Below are 19,304 nucleotides of genomic sequence, written 5' to 3'. Positions count from 1 at the left end.
CGGTAAATTGGTCAGCCCGGACCAATGGTTATTAGATTGATTTGGTTTTATGCCAATCTAATTCCTTCAAAACGCCGGCGTTTTAATGTCACCCTTTCCTCAAGAGGCCGTACGTGGAAGTTTCAAACTCTCACCATCTCCTCTCTCTCTCTCTCTCTCTCTCTCTGCAGAAGAAAAAAAGCTCGGCAATTTCATATTTTCTCAGAACAGAGAATCTCAATTCTTGCGCTTTCTGTTTCAGGCTGGCGTGATAAACGGTACTCGATTGTCTTCTTTCTAACCCTATAATTCTTTAGTAGGGTTTGTTTTTCCCCTCTTCTGATCCTCATTTCTGATGTCAGAATTGTGATCTATTATTCAATTTCGGATTCTTTTTTGGAAATTAGGGTTCATAACTTTATAGATGTTTTTAGATTTCGTACAGTGGCCATGGCGTTGGCTGAATTTGATAAAATTGTGTACATCTGAGTATTCATGTTGTATGCAAGAGGTGTGATATAGAGTCTGATTTGGTTTTATAGGTTTTGTTTGGTCATGGCCACCAACAAAGTTATAGCTATATGTCAGTCAGGAGGGGAATTTGTGACTATCAAAGATGGATCGTTATCGTATTCTGGTGGCGATGCTTTTGCAATTGACATTGATCAGAATACTTCAATGACTGATTTCAAGTCAGAGTTGGCTGAGAATTTCGGTTTTGGTTTGGAGACAATGACCCTTAAGTACTTTCTCCCTGGAAACAAGAAGACCCTTATTACCATCTCTAAGGACAAAGATTTCATACGCATGGTCAACTTTTCTTCAGATGCAGGGACTGTCGAGATCTTCGTCATTCCCGAGGAAGCTGCTGCCAAAAATCTCTCCATCTTGCCAGCCAGTAGGTAGATGTTTCTTTTGCTTTGTTCTACTTCGTTGACACATTTTTATTTCCTTGTTCCTTAGAGTCCAATGTTAGAACTTGTGTTGGTTTAGTGAGCTGATCATAGTAAGAATTGTACGGGGTTTCCTATGAGATCTGTCATTTAATCGCCAAAACTATTGCTATAAATTAATGAAGTGCAGTGTCAGTTTCTTCTTACTCATAAAAATTCATGTCATCTGTGAATCAGGTAAAAGAAAGTAACTAATCTCTGAATTGCTTCTACAGGTCAAGTAGGACAACGGCATCAGAAGGGGTGGTTCCTGCAATTTGTGCTGCAGGAGATGGTGTCGAGGAGGATATGACAAATGATTTTCAAATTGAAATGGCGATGCCAGATGATAGTCCGTTGCCATGCAATTTTGTTTTGGTTGATCAGAGGCATCACACAGCAATACAGCAGTGGGAAAACGTCATCACGGGTGTTGATCAACGGTTTAATACCTTTATTGAATTCCGAGATGCATTACACAAGTATTCGGTCGCCCATGGGTTTGCTTACAAATACAAGAAAAATGACAGCCATCGAGTGTCTGTCAAATGCAAAGCTCAAGGTTGCCCATGGCGTATCACTGCATCGAGGCTATCAACGACTCAGTTAATATGTATCAAGAAAATGAACCCGAGGCACACTTGTGAGAGAGCAGTCATCAAACCTGGTTACCGTGCAACTAGAGGATGGGTAAGAACCATCTTGAAAGAGAAGTTAAAAGCCTTCCCAGACTACAAGCCCAAGGATATCGCTGAGGACATAAAGAAAGAGTATGGTATCCAATTGAATTACTCACAGGCATGGAGGGCAAAAGAGATTGCCCGAGAGCAGCTCCAAGGTTCTTATAAAGAGGCGTACAGTCAACTTCCCTTAATCTGTGAGAAGATCAAGGAGACAAATCCTGGCAGTATTGCCACTTTCACGACAAAAGAAGATTCGAGCTTCCATCGTCTTTTCATATCGTTCTATGCTTCAATATCTGGGTTTAAACAAGGTTCCCGCCCTCTCCTTTTCCTTGACAACGCCATCTTAAACTCAAAATATCAAGGGGTTATGCTCGTTGCAACAGCTTCTGACGCTGAAGATGGCATATTTCCAGTAGCCTTTGCTATTGTGGATTCAGAGACTGAGGAGAACTGGCTTTGGTTTTTGGAACAACTCAAAACTGCGTTGTCTGAGTCGCGAATAATCACATTTGTTGCAGATTTCCAGAATGGTCTGAAGAATGCAATAGCGCAGGTCTTTGAAAAAGACGCACATCACGCGTACTGTCTACGCCAGCTTGCTGAAAAACTAAATGTGGACTTGAAGGGGCAGTTTTCTCATGAAGCAAGACGGTATATGCTCAACGATTTCTACTCTGTGGCATATGCAACAACACCCGAGGGTTATTACAGTGCCTTGGAGAATATAAAAACTATATCTCCTGATGCTTACAACTGGGTTATAGAAAGTGAACCACACCATTGGGCAAATGCGCTGTTCCAAGGAGAGAGGTATAACAAGATGAACTCAAACTTTGGGCAAGACTTCTACAGCTGGGTTTCTGAAGCACATGAGTTTCCCATTACCCAAATGATTGACGAATTTCGAGCAAAGATGATGCAATCTATTTATACCCGGCAGGTTGAATCCCGGGAATGGGTCACAACTCTAACACCATCTAACGAAGAGAAGCTACAGAAAGAAATAGAACTTGCGCAATCACTCCAGGTTTCATCGCCAGAAGGTAGCTTATTCCAGGTTAATGGAGGAGAATCTTCGGTCAGCATAGTTGATATCAATCAATGTGATTGTGACTGCAAGATCTGGCGGCTAACTGGGTTACCTTGTAGCCATGCAATTGCTGTGATTGGATGCATAGAGAAAAGCCCGTATGAGTATTGCTCGACATACTTAACAGTTGAGAGTCAGCGGTTAATGTATGCAGAGTCGATTCAACCTGTCCCAAACATGGACAGGATGATGCTAGATGATCCGCCCGAGGGGTTAGTTTGCGTGACTCCTCCACCCACAAGGAGGACACCAGGGAGACCGAAGATGAAGAAGGTTGAGCCGTTGGACATGATAAAACGTCAGCTACAGTGTAGCAAGTGCAAGGGACTAGGACACAACAAGAAAACCTGCAAAGCTACTTAGTTGTTAGGATGTTTTGGGTAGTTTAATTAAAGTAGATGATTTTGGATCTCTTCTCTTCTAGTGTGAAGAAGAATAAAAGATCTCGTTCGTTTTCAGACCAAAGCGAGCTTTTTTTCTTTGGCAGAACTTGTTGATGTATGACATTCACATTCGAACTTTTTTGATCTATGAAATTGGTTTAAATAGCAAATGTCAATTTCGTGTTTGTCCCATACTAAAGGTCTTTCTTTGGTTACAAAAGGAGGCTTGATAAAATTACGAAAATGCCACCGTTACATTACTCCTTTTGGCGGCTTTAACTCTCAGTAGAAAAACCCTAAACGTGTTTAGCTTCGCGAGACTCTCTGTACATTCGCAGCGTTTTGTAAAAATGGAGGTGTCTTCTGTGAAAAAGCTTGAGCAGCTGGAGTTCTCTTTAGACTCGGTCACTGATCTCTCTGCCTCTTCCGCTTCGTCGTCCACTCCAGCTGTAGCTACGTTTTCCTGCGTTGATGGAGTCACGGAGCTCCGATTTCTGCAATCGGATTCGACCCATTGTTTCAATTTTGATCTCGCTTCCGCTCAGGTGAATATCGATTCACATGCTAATGTTACTGTTCCTCTGGTTCTTATTCAAACGTTTGTTTGCTAACATGTAGATGACTTTTGAGATGGTTTTCATACTAATTTTTCAATTGAAGATATATATATATATATATATATATATATATATATATTTTAATTGAATTTTGGTAAAGCTTGTTTGGCTTATGTTTTATAATCATATTGAGTATTGTTATATCTGAGAATGCATGCATTGATCGTATTGTTTATGTTTTTTTTCTCTCAGTTATTCAAGTTGGGGCCAGTGCATTTCATCTGTGTATCTGATAGTTCAGAGGAGGTACGTTATATGTTCGAATCGATCAATTTCTAATTGTTATTCTTGAAAGTGAATATCTTGTCTCACCTTCTTGATTAATCCTTGGTTTACGTTTCTTCATGATTTTTTGAAACAGAAATCATTCTCCAAAGGAGTCAATATAAAATTTAAAAATGACAAGGATAGCAATGATTTTTGTGAGTCCTTTCAAGAGTGGAGAAAGGATGCTGTTGTTCAAGGTTTGCCTTTATATCAATTTTCTTCGACATGTTATAGCATGGGTGCCTTATGTTTGCTTTTCTTCTGGCTTTTAATTAAGAAAGTATTAAAGGCCCATTATAGAATTGTTGTATGACAATTTAAGTTTGTTCGTGACTACAACTAACCAATTTCTCTCTGTGGCTACTTGTGCATTCACTATCATTGCCCATTTCAAATTAGATGCGTAATATTTTTGCATACTCCTTTGCTCTCTTCTCACTTTTCCGTTTATAGGATCATCCTTGCAAAATGGAACGGTTTCAGCTAATAAAAGCAAGTTCGACAATAAGATAGAGGCGTCATCAGCCAAAATGTATTTCCATTATTATGGACAACTTCTACATCAACAAAATATGCTACAAGATTATGTGAGGACAGGTAAAATATCTGGCCTCAATATGTTGTTTGTTTCAGAAATGTTCCAATTTTCTTGGTTTATATGATGCAAATCCATCATACTAATCTCTTTTGTTTTCTTCTCACCGCTGTTTGTCCTGGAATAGCTCTTTATGAACCTCATTCATGTCTTCAGGTACATATTATGCCGCAGTCATGGAGAATCGTTCAGATTTTGCTGGTCGTGTTGTGGTCGATGTGGGTGCAGGGAGTGGCATTTTGTCAATGTTTGCTGCCCAGGTATGCAATATTTAGGCTATAGGTTACAGAACTAAGACTTTGCTATGGTCAAACAAGAATAGGTTGATAGATAGGCAGAACTTTTATCTGTAAAGCTAGAATATGAATAAAGAGGACTTGTTTATTGCGAAGTCCTCACTATATTTTTACAAAAACATCTCCGATTCGAACTTGTCCTTGCCTTAATCCACCCAATAGAATTGGTGATCCATAAGTGCAAAAGACAGTAATGCCAAAGTAAATGTGAACTATTTTCTAGTTATGTCTCGGTGACAGTGGCTGTCATAGCTATCAGGTGGTTATGGAACTTGTGCATTCTTTCTTCGGCTTCTTCATACATATCTTTATTTTCTGCTAAATTAGGCTGGTGCCAAACATGTGTATGCGGTTGAAGCATCAGAAATGGCTGAGTATTCTCGTAAGCTGATTGCTGGAAACCCATTATTCGCTGAACGGATCACAGTAAGACTTATAATTTAATTTGATCAGTATATTTGTTATTTTATATGCATTTTCTGATGTTGTTGAAGCTTGCACAAGTGTAGGTCATCAAGGGTAAAGTTGAGGATATCGAGTTGCCTGAGAAAGCAGATATTTTGATCTCTGAACCGATGGGTATGTATCTCAGAGACAGACTTTAAATGCGTCTTTTTCCTTGAAAATTACAAACTTGGAATCTTTAGACATCACTAGTAATCTTTAGACCAGAAAAAACCTTGATCAGAGAAAAATACGTGTAAAAACATCACTAGTAATTTAAAGTTCCATTAATCATTTGAAGGACATGTTTTATGGTTGAATCAGGCACCTTACTGGTCAACGAGAGAATGTTAGAATCGTATGTAATTGCTAGGGATCGTTTTATGTCTCCAAAGGGCAAAATGTTTCCCACTGTCGGAAGGTAAAGGCAACCTCTGAGAGCCTTTCCTTTATTAATTTCTTACTATGTCTTCACTCTCATGTACTTTTATCACTGTAGGATTCACATGGCACCTTTTTCTGATGAATTCTTATTTATTGAGATGGCAAATAAGGTACGGAATGCCACTGGTTATTCTAAGAATTATTTCCCAGAAAATTTTCCAAAATATGCTGGGTTAGTTTAGTTTTTGTATGCAGTCTTAAGCATTTTAATAATATACGTTCCTCCTCTATGCAGGCTATGTTTTGGCAACAGCAGAACTATTATGGAGTTGATCTGACACCTCTATATGGATCAGCACACCAAGGTTATTTTTCTCAGGTATATTCACACGCAACATTATTGTAAATATGTATCTGTCACCAACTAACATATTTGGTTATTCTCATCATAACCGGTATTGATGAATCATATCTATGGATTTTACAGCCCGTGGTTGATGCATTTGATCCGAGATTATTAGTGGCTTCTCCGATGTTTCACATGATAGATTTCACTCAAATGAAGGTATACATACACTAGTTAAGACTGTTCCTCAGCTTTCCATTATGTCAGGAAATTTGATCTTTCATGGTGGGGTGAATGACTTCCAATCTCATTTTACCCCTGAATTTGTTTCCATAGGAAGAAGATTTTTACGAGATTGATATCCCGTTGAAGTTCACTGCTTCCATGTGCACCAGAGTGCATGGACTTGCCTGCTGGTTCGACGTTCTCTTCGACGGGAGGTAACTTTGCTTCTTATTTTTCTTCATTTAAAACTTTTTATCTTCATGTTTATCTTTGCAAGTGAAGATTTATATTTCAAACTCGTTTTTACTCTATCTCCAACAGCACGGTCCAAAGATGGCTCACAACTGCTCCTGGTGCACCTACAACGCATTGGTACCAAATCAGATGTGTTCTCTCACAGCCTATTTACGTAATGGCAGGTCAAGAGATCACTGGTAGACTTCATTTGATAGCCCACAGTGCTCAGAGTTATACCATAGATTTAACTTTATCAGGTCCAATTTGCTTTTTTTTTTTTTTTTTTCTCATCATTTGAAAGCACCAACATCCAACTTTCAAATTCTATTCCTGGTCTGATGATAAAACTGTTGGTTTTTTAACAGCTAAAATGTGGGGTCCCGGTGCAAGTCAAGGTGGAATTCTCCAATCATCGACATGCAAATTCGATCTGAAAGAACCTTATTATAGAATGTCTCAGCCACAAGCATACCCTGTTACACAAGAACCACCTCTACAACCACAACCAGAGCTAAATACACAGGTAAAAATGCATTCAGCAACTAGAATAGGTATGGTTGCTTTCTTCTTATATGTGTATCGATATATATGCATTTACTGTTAGCAGGACATACAAACACCAAACGATGAATTAGAAGAAGAGTTACTGCAACAACTGCCACAGAACCTGAGTGCCCAGCTCTAAAAGCTTATACATGAAATGAAGGTGATGATAATATCATCTTTGAATCTCAGTCATATTTGAACTTGGGATTTCTGTTTGTAACGTCAAAAAGGTAAAATGTTTCTGGTGTCTTTGTGAGTTTTGGTATGGTTCTATCAAAATGAGGAGCATGGAGAGATCTTATTATTCCCATTGCTTCCATGTAAAAGTCTCTGCATCTTTGTGTTTTCTTTTCACACCCAACTTATCAATTATTTAAGTTATCTTAACATCCACACGCAATGTAAACAATGAAACAAGAATCAGAGTTCTTTTATCAGAAAAAAACGTAATAGTCTTTCTAAATTGAGTTCTATGGTGGATAAATTTTAATTTCACTCAAGCAAGAATCGTAAGAGAACTTTATCAATGGAGTAAAAAAAAAAAAACAGTGAGTAAAAAATGAATTTGAAAGAGGTTTATACTTTATATCTCGTCTCCAGCAAACGCTGCAGATCTACCAATGTAATACAATAAGTTCAAAAAGATCAAACTGATGCACTGTTATAAGGCAGTGTTAGACAGAGCAACACAGACACTTTCTAATGAAATTCACTTCAAATCACAGTCTTCGTAAGATTCCTGCTTCTTATACTGCATAAGGAGCTGTCTCTTGAGTCAGAGAAATTACAACCTTCGTGATGAATAAGAGCTCATACCGAAGTCGACTTATAGACCGAGCAATATTCTCCAATCAAATCCTGCATAAATGGCAATGATACAATCTGAATGTGCAGGTTCTACACAAGGAAACACGCAGAAAATGCATCTGGATGCGGAAGATACCATGAAGATTTTGGTAAATGATGCAAACGAAGAAGGGAAACAGAAGTAATTATCTGGTGTTTATTGATCCTTATTCCATAGATATAAGCATTTTTCCAGTGAAGATCACCTATCTTTCTCGATCTGTGAACACTGACAGATGTCAAACAAACATTGCCCTCTCCAGAAACTTGGGATCCTTGCGATTCAGAATGCTCACTTGACTGAAATCAGACATAACCAAAATGTCTTTGGTTGCTTGTCCTATACAAGAAACGAGATTATGATAACTGTCTACCAAGATCGTGCAGCATGCCGTGCCTTTCCCGTTTCCCTCAAAACAGCTCCAACAATAGCTGCTTGCTCAAGACAATCATTCTTATGCAAAGTATCCAAAAGAACAACACATGTTTTATTATGGATATGTAATCCTCTTCGACGTGTTTCCTCAAAAAGAGAAAAAGCATCCATTGCCCTGTTTCCGTTACTTAGACCTTCGATCATGGCATTATAACAAGCAGAGTCTGGAACACCACCGTTTGCCTTAAACCGATCAAAGAGCGCCCCAGCCTCTGCAATATTCCCAGCCTTTGCAAGCCCCGATATCATGGTGGTGTAAGAAATAGTGCTAGGTTTCATCCCCTGTTTCTGCATCTCTTGCCAAAAGACAAAGGCTTTATTGAACTTCCTGACCTTACAAAGACCATTTATTAGGATACCATAAGTAACTTGGTTTGGCGTGCATTTCAATTCTTTCATCGACTGAAAACAGACAAGCGCTTCATTGATTTCCTCAGCTTTGACCAATGCATCAAGCAATGAGTTCCATGTATAAACATTAGGTGTTAATCCTTTCTGCATAAGCTCTTCCAAGATAAGGTAAGCTTCATCTATCCTACCAACTTTTCCAAACCCATCAATTAGACTACTGTAAATTACCACATTTAGCTCTATTCTCTTTGATTTTGCTTCCTCAAAGAGCATATAAGCTTCATCAAGCCGATCTATTTTTGCTAGCCCGTCAATGACTGACCCATACGTAACGACAGTTGGCTCAAAACCTTTTGTCTTCATTTCCTCCAGCAGCTGATAAGCTTTGTTCACTTTTCCGCACTTGCAGAAACCGTCAATGACAATATTGTAAGCACGGGTGTCCAAGACACAGCCTTGCTCTTTCATGGAATAAAACAACTCATAAGTTTCATTTGCAAATCCTGCTTTTATTAGTCCATGAATTAAAATCGAGTAGCTTCGAGCATCTGGGACAAACCGACGGGATTTTATTTCTTCAAACATCGCCCTTCCCTTTTCTGGTTCTCCAGCCTTGAACATGCAATCCATGTACGTATTAAGAAGCTGTAAATCAGGAGAACAGTTTTGATTAACCATGTCCTTGTATATCTTGTGTCCATCTTCCTTTCTACCGTGGTTGAAGAAGTTTTTTATGAGGGATGTGTAAACAATAGAGTTAGTACGACAATCAGAATCTAACATCTTCTCATAGATTTTGTAAGCGTCATCAACTCTTCCGACCTTTCCTAAGCCATCTATGAGGGAGCAAAATGTAATCTCATCTGGGGTACAAACCTTATAATCCATCTGCTCAAATATAGCACATGCTTCATCAAGTTTTTGGGATTTACAGAGACGATCAACCATTATGTTCACAGTCCTAACATTAGGAAACAGACCAGCCTTCTGCATAGAATCGCGTAGCTCAAAAGCACAGTCAAGTTTACCAGCTCTACACAGCATGTCAATGAGAATATTATAGGTTGAAAGATTTGGAGCAGCGTCTTTTTTCATCTCCTCGAATACTCTCAAAGCTTCATCCACTTTTCCCATTTTCCTTAAGCATGTAAGAATGCAATTATATGCAATCACACTCGGTATAGACCCTTTTGCCCTTTGTCTCTCTAGGAGACTGTATGCTTCATCAAATTTTCCAGCCGAACCATAACCCATAATCATCGTGTTGTAAGCATAAGTGCAAGGGACCCGTCTATTCTTCTCTAAATGCTCAAACATCTCTACAGCTTCATCCAATCTATTTGCCTTGCACAGAACTCCTATCATGCTGGTATAAGTGACTTCATCAGGCTTTAAACCATTCGCTTCAATCTCATGAAAAAATTTCCATGCCATATCAACCTTGCCCACTTTACCAAAGCTATCTATACATACATTGTAAAGAACAATGTCGGCATCAAGAGAGCTGCTCTTCATCTCATCAAGCAAAGATAGAGCAGAATCAACTCGACCCTCTTTGGCAAAGCCCCGAATCAATGTTGTAAAAAGATGAACGGTTGGCTCATATCCTAACTCCTGCATTTGCTGAAAGAGTGTCAACATCATATCAGAATGATTAACTGCTGAGAAAGCACCGATAAGAGTTGTGTAAGCTGAAAAAGCAGGTCGGAACTTGAACTTCCTCATATTCTGCACAACATCAAAACCTTCCCTAAGCTTATTAGCCTTAACGCAGCTCAAAACCATCTCAATACAAGTGTTAACAGAAGGGCCAAATCCTGCAACACTCATTTCTCCAAGAATCTGGTCCAAAGCATCAAAATTCCTACAACGAGCCATCACTAAAAGCAAGGAGTTGTATGATTCGGGACAATGAGGCAGCTCGGTTCTTCTCTCATACCAACGGAAATACTCAATCGCCCGATTAACATCTTTCAGCCTCCGTAAAACCCCAATGACAAATTCTGGTTGTGGTTTAAAGTTTAGAGCAGATAGAGCATTCTCAGCTGAAGGACCCCAAGCACCAGTCTCCAAAACATTGCAAATATCATTAACAATTTGCCTATTACCCTCAAATGTATATGGTTTCTCATGATTTTCGCCATTATCAGACAAAGATGATAAGTGCTTACAAACTGCGACAACACGAGATGATTTTATATCTGTATGGAATATAATTCCTGCAGTGTAAGAAAAAAATAACACAAATGAGGATCAAACTAATTTATACTACTAATGAGCGAAGAAACAAAAACAAATTTTGTTCTTGCGAATCCCACCATAGAATAGTTTATATAGGATTCATCAATATATAAGCTACAATACTATAAAGAAACGACCAGAATTCAGCTCAAAATCTAGCAGATCAAACACTGAAATGCGCATACACAGATTACCTGGTCTTAATAGCATCCGCATCTTCCTGATTGTCCTGTTCCAAACCGCCGATTTATCTCAAAGGTTTAACACGATCGACTGAAGCAGATTTCAACTAAAAAAATCAAAGCTTTTATTTTTAACGAAATTCTGAAGTGAAAAGCCCAGCTTTCAAGAGACGAGTGAGTGAGTATAGAGGGTTTAACGAGAAGCAAAACATAGGTTTAGCCGAATAAGAAGACCCAGAAACCTCCTTTACGGCTAGAGGGTATGAGAAAAGTCAACAGATTTGAGTTTGACCTATCTCTCTTCCAAAACAAAACCCGCCCGGGTCTATTGTCCGGGTCGGAATCTGTGTATCGGGAGCGTCGCGAATCGGAAACGCCAGTGAGTTTAATGAAAAATTGAAACTTGCCTGCTTCCGAGAGTTATTGCATGAAAATCAATCTAGGGTTTTGAACTCTGAATTGGGGGATTTTGACCTTTCAGTTTTGTGGGATCGAACTTTGAATTTCTAAGGTTATGGTTCCTTGTGTTTCAGACCAATGGATGGCATGAGCAGTTACCACAAACGCAATTCCGGTTTAAACCCTTGTAAAAACTCCAGTTTCTCACATTCATAATGAAATAGAGATGTTCTTGAAATTTTTGGAAGGGAGGAAGGAAGAAGATGAAGCAGTGTTCCCCGTTTTCTCTTTTTTTTTTTTAAGCTAAATTATGTAATTATTTTTGCTGTTTTAAAAATAATTATGTAATTACTTTTAATTATTTAGCAAAAATAAATAAAATTAAATAATATTTTAAAATATTCTTTTAAGTCAATACCGGTCAACGCCGGAGGTTATAGAATTCCGGCAAGTGGTACACCGGAATATGATGGTTATGGTGTTTGCAACATAACTTATGTTAGTTCGTGGATGTCACCATGTAATGACAATACTTCGTGTAGCTAATGATACATTTTTAAAGTCTGCATGTGTGGCTATATGTTGGTATCTATTTCATGTAGCTTAGAAATATTTTTCCTTTAATTAATCAATATAAAATTTTTAAAAAATCTACTTGCAAGTGCAAACTATTATGTGTTTTAGGTTTCATGTTTGCAAAATCCTATTGAAACTTGAAAGGACTCCAGCAATTCAGTCACGTAAGAGGTGTGATGGTGGTATCCTTGTTAATCAACAACAAGGGGAGCATATTTGGTGTCTGTTATTTCTTGCAAATTCTACTAATAATTTAAAAGAAAATTGTAAGTTGTTGACAATTTTGATCGAATATTTTGTCTCCAAATTTCAGAAAGTGTAAACGATGAAAATAAACTGCTACCTACGCATAAATAAATATTAAAACAAAATATCAATAAATTATAGATAATTATTATCTTGGCCGAGAAAAAGTTAGAATTTTGTTTTTAAATATAATTGAAAAGAGGTTTTAAAAAATATTGGGGGCCGAAGTCATAGCTTTATTGGGCTGGCCCAGGTCCGGCCTTGTAATTGTAACCCTAATAAATACATGGATCGTGGAAATTCAGCAATAAACCCTAGAGCTAAAGGGGGAGGCTTTCGAAACCCAAAATTCCCATCTCTTGTTTCTTGGTTGGACCAACCGGCTCCGATCCCTCTCTGTCTTGTCGTCATTTTATCATCAACTTAGAGACGGCCGCCGGAGGTTACGTTAGTCATACTATGCATGTACCCTTTGTTGTTTAGTCGCCGGCTTAATTAGATCTCTCTCCTTTTCACATCATTTATCTGCGATTTCTCTCGATCTTATTGATTGATTTTAGTTTTGCATTGTAATATATGAATCTCTGGTGGAGTCACTCTTACTTAACTTAGGTTTTTTTTTAGTTGTGAGAAAGAGTCTCATTCTAATCTGCTTGCTTCCGAAATTCGTCATTTTTTCTTATTAAATATATAGTGGTGAAGATTGGTAAATTCTTTTGTTAATTCTAAATCGTTTTTTCTTGTATATAGCCATGAGGTTTGTGCAAGGGCGTCGTTTGCTTGCATCGCTTGGCAGACGCTTTCCTCCTCGGCAACCTAAACCTACAGAGCAGCCAGAGCGGCCTCGAATTCGATTGCGGCCGGGAGATCCTTATGGTAGGCCCCGGCCTCGTGACTTCGTCATGGAGATGATTGAGCGTATGAAACTACTTACTGCGGATGAAAAGTTGAAATTTGGCTATATATTCAGTGAGCTGCTGGGTCTTCCAAAACCTCTTGAGATAAAAAGCAAAGATAAGAAATTTGCTGTGAAGTTGGTCAAGTATGACCCTGATAAAAGGTCCAAAGTGCTTAAAGAGGTTGCATGGATCAAATCTACAGTAGTAGTGATCAAACATTTGGCCGAGTTGGGTCTGCAACCATCGCTCCAATGTGTGCAGGACGTCCCCTACTCCCTCATTAAAGATGATGTCACAAAGGAAGAAGCTAATGAAATCATTGCCAAGATCCAAGCTGCTGGTGGAGTCGCTGTTATGGAGCCAATGGAGTGATCATCAGCAACTTTGTTTTATTTCTAATTGTGTGTGTTATTTTATGTTTGTCTTGTGATTACAGTAGGTACGTAGTGGATGTTTTGTATGAGAACAAATTAATCACCCTAAACCTTATCTCGTGATGCATCTCCTTCTCTCACTTTATTGTTGTGTTTATTTCTTCTTGTAATGTTTGCCGTCATGTGAAGTTCTTTCTTGAAGCACAAGAATATTTTCACTGGTTACCTGAAATGAAAGTGATCTTCGTTATTTTATTGGTCGTGAACCTCAAAAGATAATGCTGGAATCTTAAAAGCAGAGGAGAAGTTTGCTGTGAAGTTGGCAAAGTTTGACGCAGTTACAAGGATGGAAGTGGTTAGAGAAGTTACATGGGTCCAATTGACAGAAATAGTGATCATATCATTGCCCGACTTGGGTCTGGTGTTCTGGCCAATGTCCCGTCCGTGATTAAATAAAATGTCTCAAAGGAAGAAGCTAACAAAATTATTGCCAAGATCGAAGTTGCTGGTGGAGTGACTCTTAACGGAGCCATTCGAGTGATGACCAACTTAATTTATTGATTTTCTTTAGTGTTTGGTATGCTTTTTAGTGGGGTGATCACATCTTGCTAACTTTACAGTAAAATAGATGTTTTGTAATTCAAAAATCAACTGAGTTTTCAACAACTATTTACTCGGTTTCCATATCTTAAATTGTGTTTCTCAATGACATGAGACAGTAAGAAGTTCAGATCCGAGTCTTCGGTATTCCCTCCACCGAGTCTTTTTAAATCTTGTGTATCATAACATAAAAATGATAGATTCAAATTATCTATACTTGAGTTCTTTTTATAAAGGTCTTTATTCGTCTCCTCGAATACTTTCAAAGCTTCGACAACTTTTCCCATTTTCCTTAAGCATGTAAGAATGCAATTATATGTGATCACACTCGGTATAGACCCCTTTGCCCTTTGTATCTCTGGGAGACTGTATGCTTCATCAAACTTTCCAGCCGAACCATAACCCATAATCATCGTGTTGTAAGCATCAGTGCATGGAACCCGTCTACTCTTCTCTAAATGCTCAAACATCTCTACAGCTTCATCCAATCTGTTTGCCCTTTGTCTCTCTGGGAGACTGTATGCTTCATCAAACTTTCCAGCCGAACCATAACCCATAATCATCGTGTTGTAAGCATAAGTGCAAGGGACCCGTCTATTCTTCTCTAAATGCTCAAACATCTCTACAGCTTCATCCAATCTATTTGCCTTGCACAGAACTCCTATCATGCTGGTATAAGTGACTTCATCAGGCTTTAAACCATTCGCTTCAATCTCATGAAAAAATTTCCATGCCATATCAACCTTGCCCACTTTACCAAAGCTATCTATACATACATTGTAAAGAACAATGTCGGCATCAAGAGAGCTGCTCTTCATCTCATCAAGCAAAGATAGAGCAGAATCAACTCGACCCTCTTTGGCAAAGCTCCGAATCAATGTTGTAAAAAGATGAACGGTTGGCTCATATCCTAACTCCTGCATTTGCTGAAAGAGTGTCAACATCATATCAGAATGATTAACTGCTGAGAAAGCACCGATAAGAGTTGTGTAAGCTGAAAAAGCAGGTCGGAACTTGAACTTCCTCATATTCTGCACAACATCAAAACCTTCCCTAAGCTTATTAGCCTTAACGCAGCTCAAAACCATCTCAATACAAGTGTTAACAGAAGGGCCAAATCCTGCAACACTCATTTCTCCAAGAATCTGGTCCAAAGCATCAAAATTCCTACAACGAGCCATCACTAAAAGCAAGGAGTTGTATGATTCGGGACAATGAGGCAGCTCGGTTCTTCTCTCATACCAACGGAAATACTCAATCGCCCGATTAACATCTTTCAGCCTCCGTAAAACCCCAATGACAAATTCTGGTTGTGGTTTAAAGTTTAGAGCAGATAGAGCATTCTCAGCTGAAGGACCCCAAGCACCAGTCTCCAAAACATTGCAAATATCATTAACAATTTGCCTATTACCCTCAAATGTATATGGTTTCTCATGATTTTCGCCATTATCAGACAAAGATGATAAGTGCTTACAAACTGCGACAACACGAGATGATTTTATATCTGTATGGAATATAATTCCTGCAGTGTAAGAAAAAAATAACACAAATGAGGATCAAACTAATTTATACTACTAATGAGCGAAGAAACAAAAACAAATTTTGTTCTTGCGAATCCCACCATAGAATAGTTTATATAGGATTCATCAATATATAAGCTACAATACTATAAAGAAACGACCAGAATTCAGCTCAAAATCTAGCAGATCAAACACTGAAATGCGCATACACAGATTACCTGGTCTTAATAGCATCCGCATCTTCCTGATTGTCCTGTTCCAAACCGCCGATTTATCTCAAAGGTTTAACACGATCGACTGAAGCAGATTTCAACTAAAAAAATCAAAGCTTTTATTTTTAACGAAATTCTGAAGTGAAAAGCCCAGCTTTCAAGAGACGAGTGAGTGAGTGAGTATAGAGGGTTTAACGAGAAGCAAAACATAGGTTTAGCCGAATAAGAAGACCCAGAAACCTCCTTTACGGCTAGAGGGTATGAGAAAAGTCAACAGATTTGAGTTTGACCTATCTCTCTTCCAAAACAAAACCCGCCCGGGTCTATTGTCCGGGTCGGAATCTGTGTATCGGGAGCGTCGCGAATCGGAAACGCCAGTGAGTTTAATGAAAAATTGAAACTTGCCTGCTTCCGAGAGTTATTGCATGAAAATCAATCTAGGGTTTTGAACTCTGAATTGGGGGATTTTGACCTTTCAGTTTTGTGGGATCGAACTTTGAATTTCTAAGGTTATGGTTCCTTGTGTTTCAGACCAATGGATGGCATGAGCAGTTACCACAAACGCAATTCCGGTTTAAACCCTTGTAAAAACTCCAGTTTCTCACATTCATAATGAAATAGAGATGTTCTTGAAATTTTTGGAAGGGAGGAAGGAAGAAGATGAAGCAGTGTTCCCCGTTTTCTCTTTTTTTTTTTTAAGCTAAATTATGTAATTATTTTTGCTGTTTTAAAAATAATTATGTAATTACTTTTAATTATTTAGCAAAAATAAATAAAATTAAATAATATTTTAAAATATTCTTTTAAGTCAATACCGGTCAACGCCGGAGGTTATAGAATTCCGGCAAGTGGTACACCGGAATATGATGGTTATGGTGTTTGCAACATAACTTATGTTAGTTCGTGGATGTCACCATGTAATGACAATACTTCGTGTAGCTAATGATACATTTTTAAAGTCTGCATGTGTGGCTATATGTTGGTATCTATTTCATGTAGCTTAGAAATATTTTTCCTTTAATTAATCAATATAAAATTTTTAAAAAATCTACTTGCAAGTGCAAACTATTATGTGTTTTAGGTTTCATGTTTGCAAAATCCTATTGAAACTTGAAAGGACTCCAGCAATTCAGTCACGTAAGAGGTGTGATGGTGGTATCCTTGTTAATCAACAACAAGGGGAGCATATTTGGTGTCTGTTATTTCTTGCAAATTCTACTAATAATTTAAAAGAAAATTGTAAGTTGTTGACAATTTTGATCGAATATTTTGTCTCCAAATTTCAGAAAGTGTAAACGATGAAAATAAACTGCTACCTACGCATAAATAAATATTAAAACAAAATATCAATAAATTATAGATAATTATTATCTTGGCCGAGAAAAAGTTAGAATTTTGTTTTTAAATATAATTGAAAAGAGGTTTTAAAAAATATTGGGGGCCGAAGTCATAGCTTTATTGGGCTGGCCCAGGTCCGGCCTTGTAATTGTAACCCTAATAAATACAGCCTTTCAATAAATTATAGATAATTATTATCTTGGCCGAGAAAAAGTTAGAATTTTGTTTTTAAATATAATTGAAAAGAGGTTTTAAAAAATATTGGGAATATTTCAAAATGTACCACATTTAAACAAATGGCATTCAAAATGTACCACTTTCGCAAAAGCCTTTCAAAATGTACCATTTCTCAATTGCACGCGCTCGACCATGGACGAAAATACCCCTGATTGGGATAGAGAGGCTGTGTCAGAGACGGAGACAGCTTCTATCGGCGCTTCCAAAGAAGGAGCAGGGCATCAATTAATGCTGCACGGTTACATGTGGTAGATAATTGATTTTAATTAATAGAAATGATAATAGAGTAGGGTTAGGCCATTAATTGCTCTCTTAATATATCAGACAAAAGAGCTTTGTAGATCTGAAAAAACTGGAAATCTGGGGAGAAAACTCTGATGCTGGGCGAAATTGGAGTTCTGCTTGAAGAAGGGTGCATTTAAAGCTAAAGAAGGTAAAATTTATTGCAACATTTTTTGTCCACCGAAAAAGGGTAGATTTGTTTGTTTGTGATAAATGCAACCACCCACATTCTACATTCTAAGAAGGTGGTATTTATTGGAGGACGACAGGTACGGATGGACGAAGGAGTAATGATATTGGTCGGTTGCTGGGAATGCAAAGAAAGTGGAGAGTGGCGATTCAAGATGTCGGCAAAGAAATATGCAAAGTGTGTAGACGTAAGCGCAGGAGATACGATTGCTGATGTTGAGCAGAAAATTGCCGCAGCGTTTGGAGTAGACAGAAGAAGGACAAAAATGGAGCTGAGTTTTTGGTTCGAAGGAGGAGACACTGTCTACACGCAGCAAAAGATGCCGCCAGTCTCTGTTGACAGCGAGAGTTCATTGTCGAAATTCAAAAAGGTAAGAATAGAAAAGGGAGGTATGAACATGTATCTATGTTTAGAAGAAGACGATGAAGATGTGTCAAATCTCGGGGGACAAGACGATTGTCGGGGACAAGAAATGGCGGGACAGCACAGAGGTGAGAGTGAAAGCACGCAGATAATTCCTGTAACTTTTGAGGAAGAGGACTTTTTAGAGGAAATATATGCGTTTGAAGAATCTTATAAAAGGAAGGAAGCTGTGCTGCAAAAGGGAAAAGCTAAGCGGGGACGAGAAGAGGAACTGGTGGTAGCATTGGGCACGGATAGTGGAGGATGGGCATCCGAGTCGGAAGACAACATGTTAAGTGAGGGAGAAGATTCAGGCGACTATGACTTTGATAATATGAGGGAGTTGATCGATAGGGAGTACCCGCCGGATTGGGATCCTTGGAAGGATTCGAGGAAGAAAGCATTGACAATTGCAGACGGATCGCCGCGGGGACAAAATGGTAGAGTGGAGGACGATATATATTCCGGTATGGAGGACGAGATATACGAGGACGATATGTATGTGGGGGACGAAAGTGTGGATGCACAAGGAGGACAAACCCAGCCAATACTAGTCGATGTCGAGGTTAATCAGATGGACGGAAGGGAAGATACCACAACATTTGATGAATGTGAAGAGGAATGTAGAAAACTGCGGGGACAAAAGGGGACAACTTCACAAGGATGGGGACAAAGTGCAGAAATGTCACTCGAACTGACAGAATCGTTGGGTCCACCAGAGGGACAAAACCAGCCAATACTAGTCGAAGTTGAGGTAAATCAGATCGATGGAAGAGAAGATGCGACAGCATTTGTTGAAGGTGGAGAGGAAAGTGGAGACATGTCAATTCAACTGGGGCAGACCAGAATGAGGCAAGTGGACGTTACGGTGACACCGTTGGTAAGAAGAGAAGATGCCTCAACTTTTAAGGCTTTTGAGGAAGGAGAAGGACAAGGAAATTGGAGG

The 19,304-nt window shown here is 38.6% G+C and overlaps 6 protein-coding genes across 9 annotated transcripts in view; 4 read left to right on the top strand and 2 right to left on the bottom strand.

Annotated features, from left to right (window-relative positions):
• Positions 1-9: 9 nt before the first annotated feature.
• LOC110230385 lies at positions 10-3,240 on the top strand. Its single transcript, XM_021033122.1, has 3 exons — positions 10-257; positions 522-881; positions 1,148-3,240. The coding sequence occupies exons 1-3, from the start codon at positions 25-27 to the stop codon at positions 3,048-3,050; spliced, it is 2,496 nt and encodes an 831-aa protein (XP_020888781.1). The 5' UTR covers positions 10-24; the 3' UTR covers positions 3,051-3,240.
• A 112-nt stretch (positions 3,241-3,352) lies between these two features.
• LOC9318568 (probable histone-arginine methyltransferase 1.3) lies at positions 3,353-7,490 on the top strand. Its single transcript, XM_021033123.1, has 15 exons — positions 3,353-3,615; positions 3,880-3,933; positions 4,049-4,151; positions 4,408-4,551; positions 4,706-4,809; positions 5,173-5,271; positions 5,355-5,424; positions 5,614-5,710; positions 5,789-5,843; positions 5,969-6,052; positions 6,161-6,238; positions 6,356-6,459; positions 6,566-6,738; positions 6,847-7,004; positions 7,089-7,490. Exons 1-15 carry the CDS (start codon positions 3,421-3,423, stop codon positions 7,164-7,166), a joined length of 1,596 nt encoding a protein of 531 aa, XP_020888782.1. The 5' UTR covers positions 3,353-3,420; the 3' UTR covers positions 7,167-7,490.
• Positions 7,491-7,584: 94 nt separating this feature from the next.
• LOC9320681 (pentatricopeptide repeat-containing protein At3g06920) lies at positions 7,585-11,747 on the bottom strand. 3 transcript variants are annotated; one of them, XR_002333488.1, is made up of 3 exons: positions 11,096-11,747; positions 7,971-10,879; positions 7,585-7,885 (listed from the first exon to the last, which is right to left on the bottom strand). XR_002333488.1 is itself a non-coding variant. In XM_021033121.1 (2 exons), the coding sequence occupies exons 1-2, from the start codon at positions 11,115-11,117 to the stop codon at positions 8,244-8,246; spliced, it is 2,658 nt and encodes an 885-aa protein (XP_020888780.1). In that variant the 5' UTR covers positions 11,118-11,747; the 3' UTR covers positions 7,585-8,243. The 3 variants fall into 3 exon arrangements, 1 of the variants encoding a protein (XP_020888780.1); XR_002333489.1 differs by having other exon boundaries at positions 8,080-10,879; XM_021033121.1 differs by having other exon boundaries at positions 7,585-10,879.
• Positions 11,748-12,619: 872 nt separating this feature from the next.
• LOC110229879 lies at positions 12,620-13,781 on the top strand. Its single transcript, XM_021030972.1, has 2 exons — positions 12,620-12,751; positions 13,055-13,781. The coding sequence occupies exon 2, from the start codon at positions 13,057-13,059 to the stop codon at positions 13,573-13,575; it is 519 nt and encodes a 172-aa protein (XP_020886631.1). The 5' UTR covers positions 12,620-12,751; positions 13,055-13,056; the 3' UTR covers positions 13,576-13,781.
• Positions 13,782-13,958: 177 nt separating this feature from the next.
• On the bottom strand, positions 13,959-16,180 carry LOC110229877 (pentatricopeptide repeat-containing protein At3g06920-like). Of its 2 annotated transcripts, XM_021030967.1 has the most exons (3): positions 15,916-16,180; positions 14,676-15,699; positions 13,959-14,525 (listed from the first exon to the last, which is right to left on the bottom strand). In XM_021030967.1, the coding sequence occupies exons 1-3, from the start codon at positions 15,935-15,937 to the stop codon at positions 14,237-14,239; spliced, it is 1,335 nt and encodes a 444-aa protein (XP_020886626.1). In that variant the 5' UTR covers positions 15,938-16,180; the 3' UTR covers positions 13,959-14,236. The 2 variants fall into 2 exon arrangements, with proteins under 2 accessions (XP_020886626.1, XP_020886625.1); XM_021030966.1 differs by having other exon boundaries at positions 13,959-15,699.
• Positions 16,181-16,299: 119 nt separating this feature from the next.
• LOC9318567 (ubiquitin-like-specific protease 1A) overlaps positions 16,300-19,304 on the top strand; it is a 19,869-nt gene continuing 16,864 nt past the window's right edge. The window contains exon 1 of the mRNA XM_021030968.1: positions 16,300-16,514. Coding sequence (XP_020886627.1) covers positions 16,445-16,514 — 70 coding nt within the window. The 5' untranslated portion in view covers positions 16,300-16,444. The remainder of the gene's footprint in view (positions 16,515-19,304) is intronic.

This window comes from Arabidopsis lyrata, assembly GCF_000004255.2.
Source record: "Arabidopsis lyrata subsp. lyrata unplaced genomic scaffold ARALYscaffold_3, whole genome shotgun sequence".
Lineage (NCBI taxonomy): Eukaryota > Viridiplantae > Streptophyta > Magnoliopsida > Brassicales > Brassicaceae > Arabidopsis > Arabidopsis lyrata.
This window is presented reverse-complemented; position numbering and strand designations above follow the sequence as displayed.

Coding starts and splice junctions, on each gene's coding strand:
- LOC110229877 (XM_021030966.1), bottom strand. CDS start 15,937: ATGCGGATGCTATTAAGACCAG. Junction 15,700..15,915: donor GCGGATGCTATTAAGACCAG/GTAATCTGTGTA, acceptor CTTACACTGCAG/GAATTATATTCCATACAGAT.
- LOC9318568 (XM_021033123.1), top strand. CDS start 3,421: ATGGAGGTGTCTTCTGTGAAAAAGCTTGAGCAGCTGGAGTTCTCTTTA. Junction 5,272..5,354: donor TATTCGCTGAACGGATCACA/GTAAGACTTATA, acceptor GCACAAGTGTAG/GTCATCAAGGGTAAAGTTGA. Junction 6,739..6,846: donor CATAGATTTAACTTTATCAG/GTCCAATTTGCT, acceptor GTTTTTTAACAG/CTAAAATGTGGGGTCCCGGT.
- LOC110230385 (XM_021033122.1), top strand. CDS start 25: ATGGTTATTAGATTGATTTGGTTTTATGCCAATCTAATTCCTTCAAAA. Junction 258..521: donor TCAGGCTGGCGTGATAAACG/GTACTCGATTGT, acceptor TTGGTTTTATAG/GTTTTGTTTGGTCATGGCCA. Junction 882..1,147: donor TCCATCTTGCCAGCCAGTAG/GTAGATGTTTCT, acceptor TTGCTTCTACAG/GTCAAGTAGGACAACGGCAT.
- LOC9320681 (XM_021033121.1), bottom strand. CDS start 11,117: ATGCGGATGCTATTAAGACCAG. Junction 10,880..11,095: donor GCGGATGCTATTAAGACCAG/GTAATCTGTGTA, acceptor CTTACACTGCAG/GAATTATATTCCATACAGAT.
- LOC110229879 (XM_021030972.1), top strand. CDS start 13,057: ATGAGGTTTGTGCAAGGGCGTCGTTTGCTTGCATCGCTTGGCAGACGC.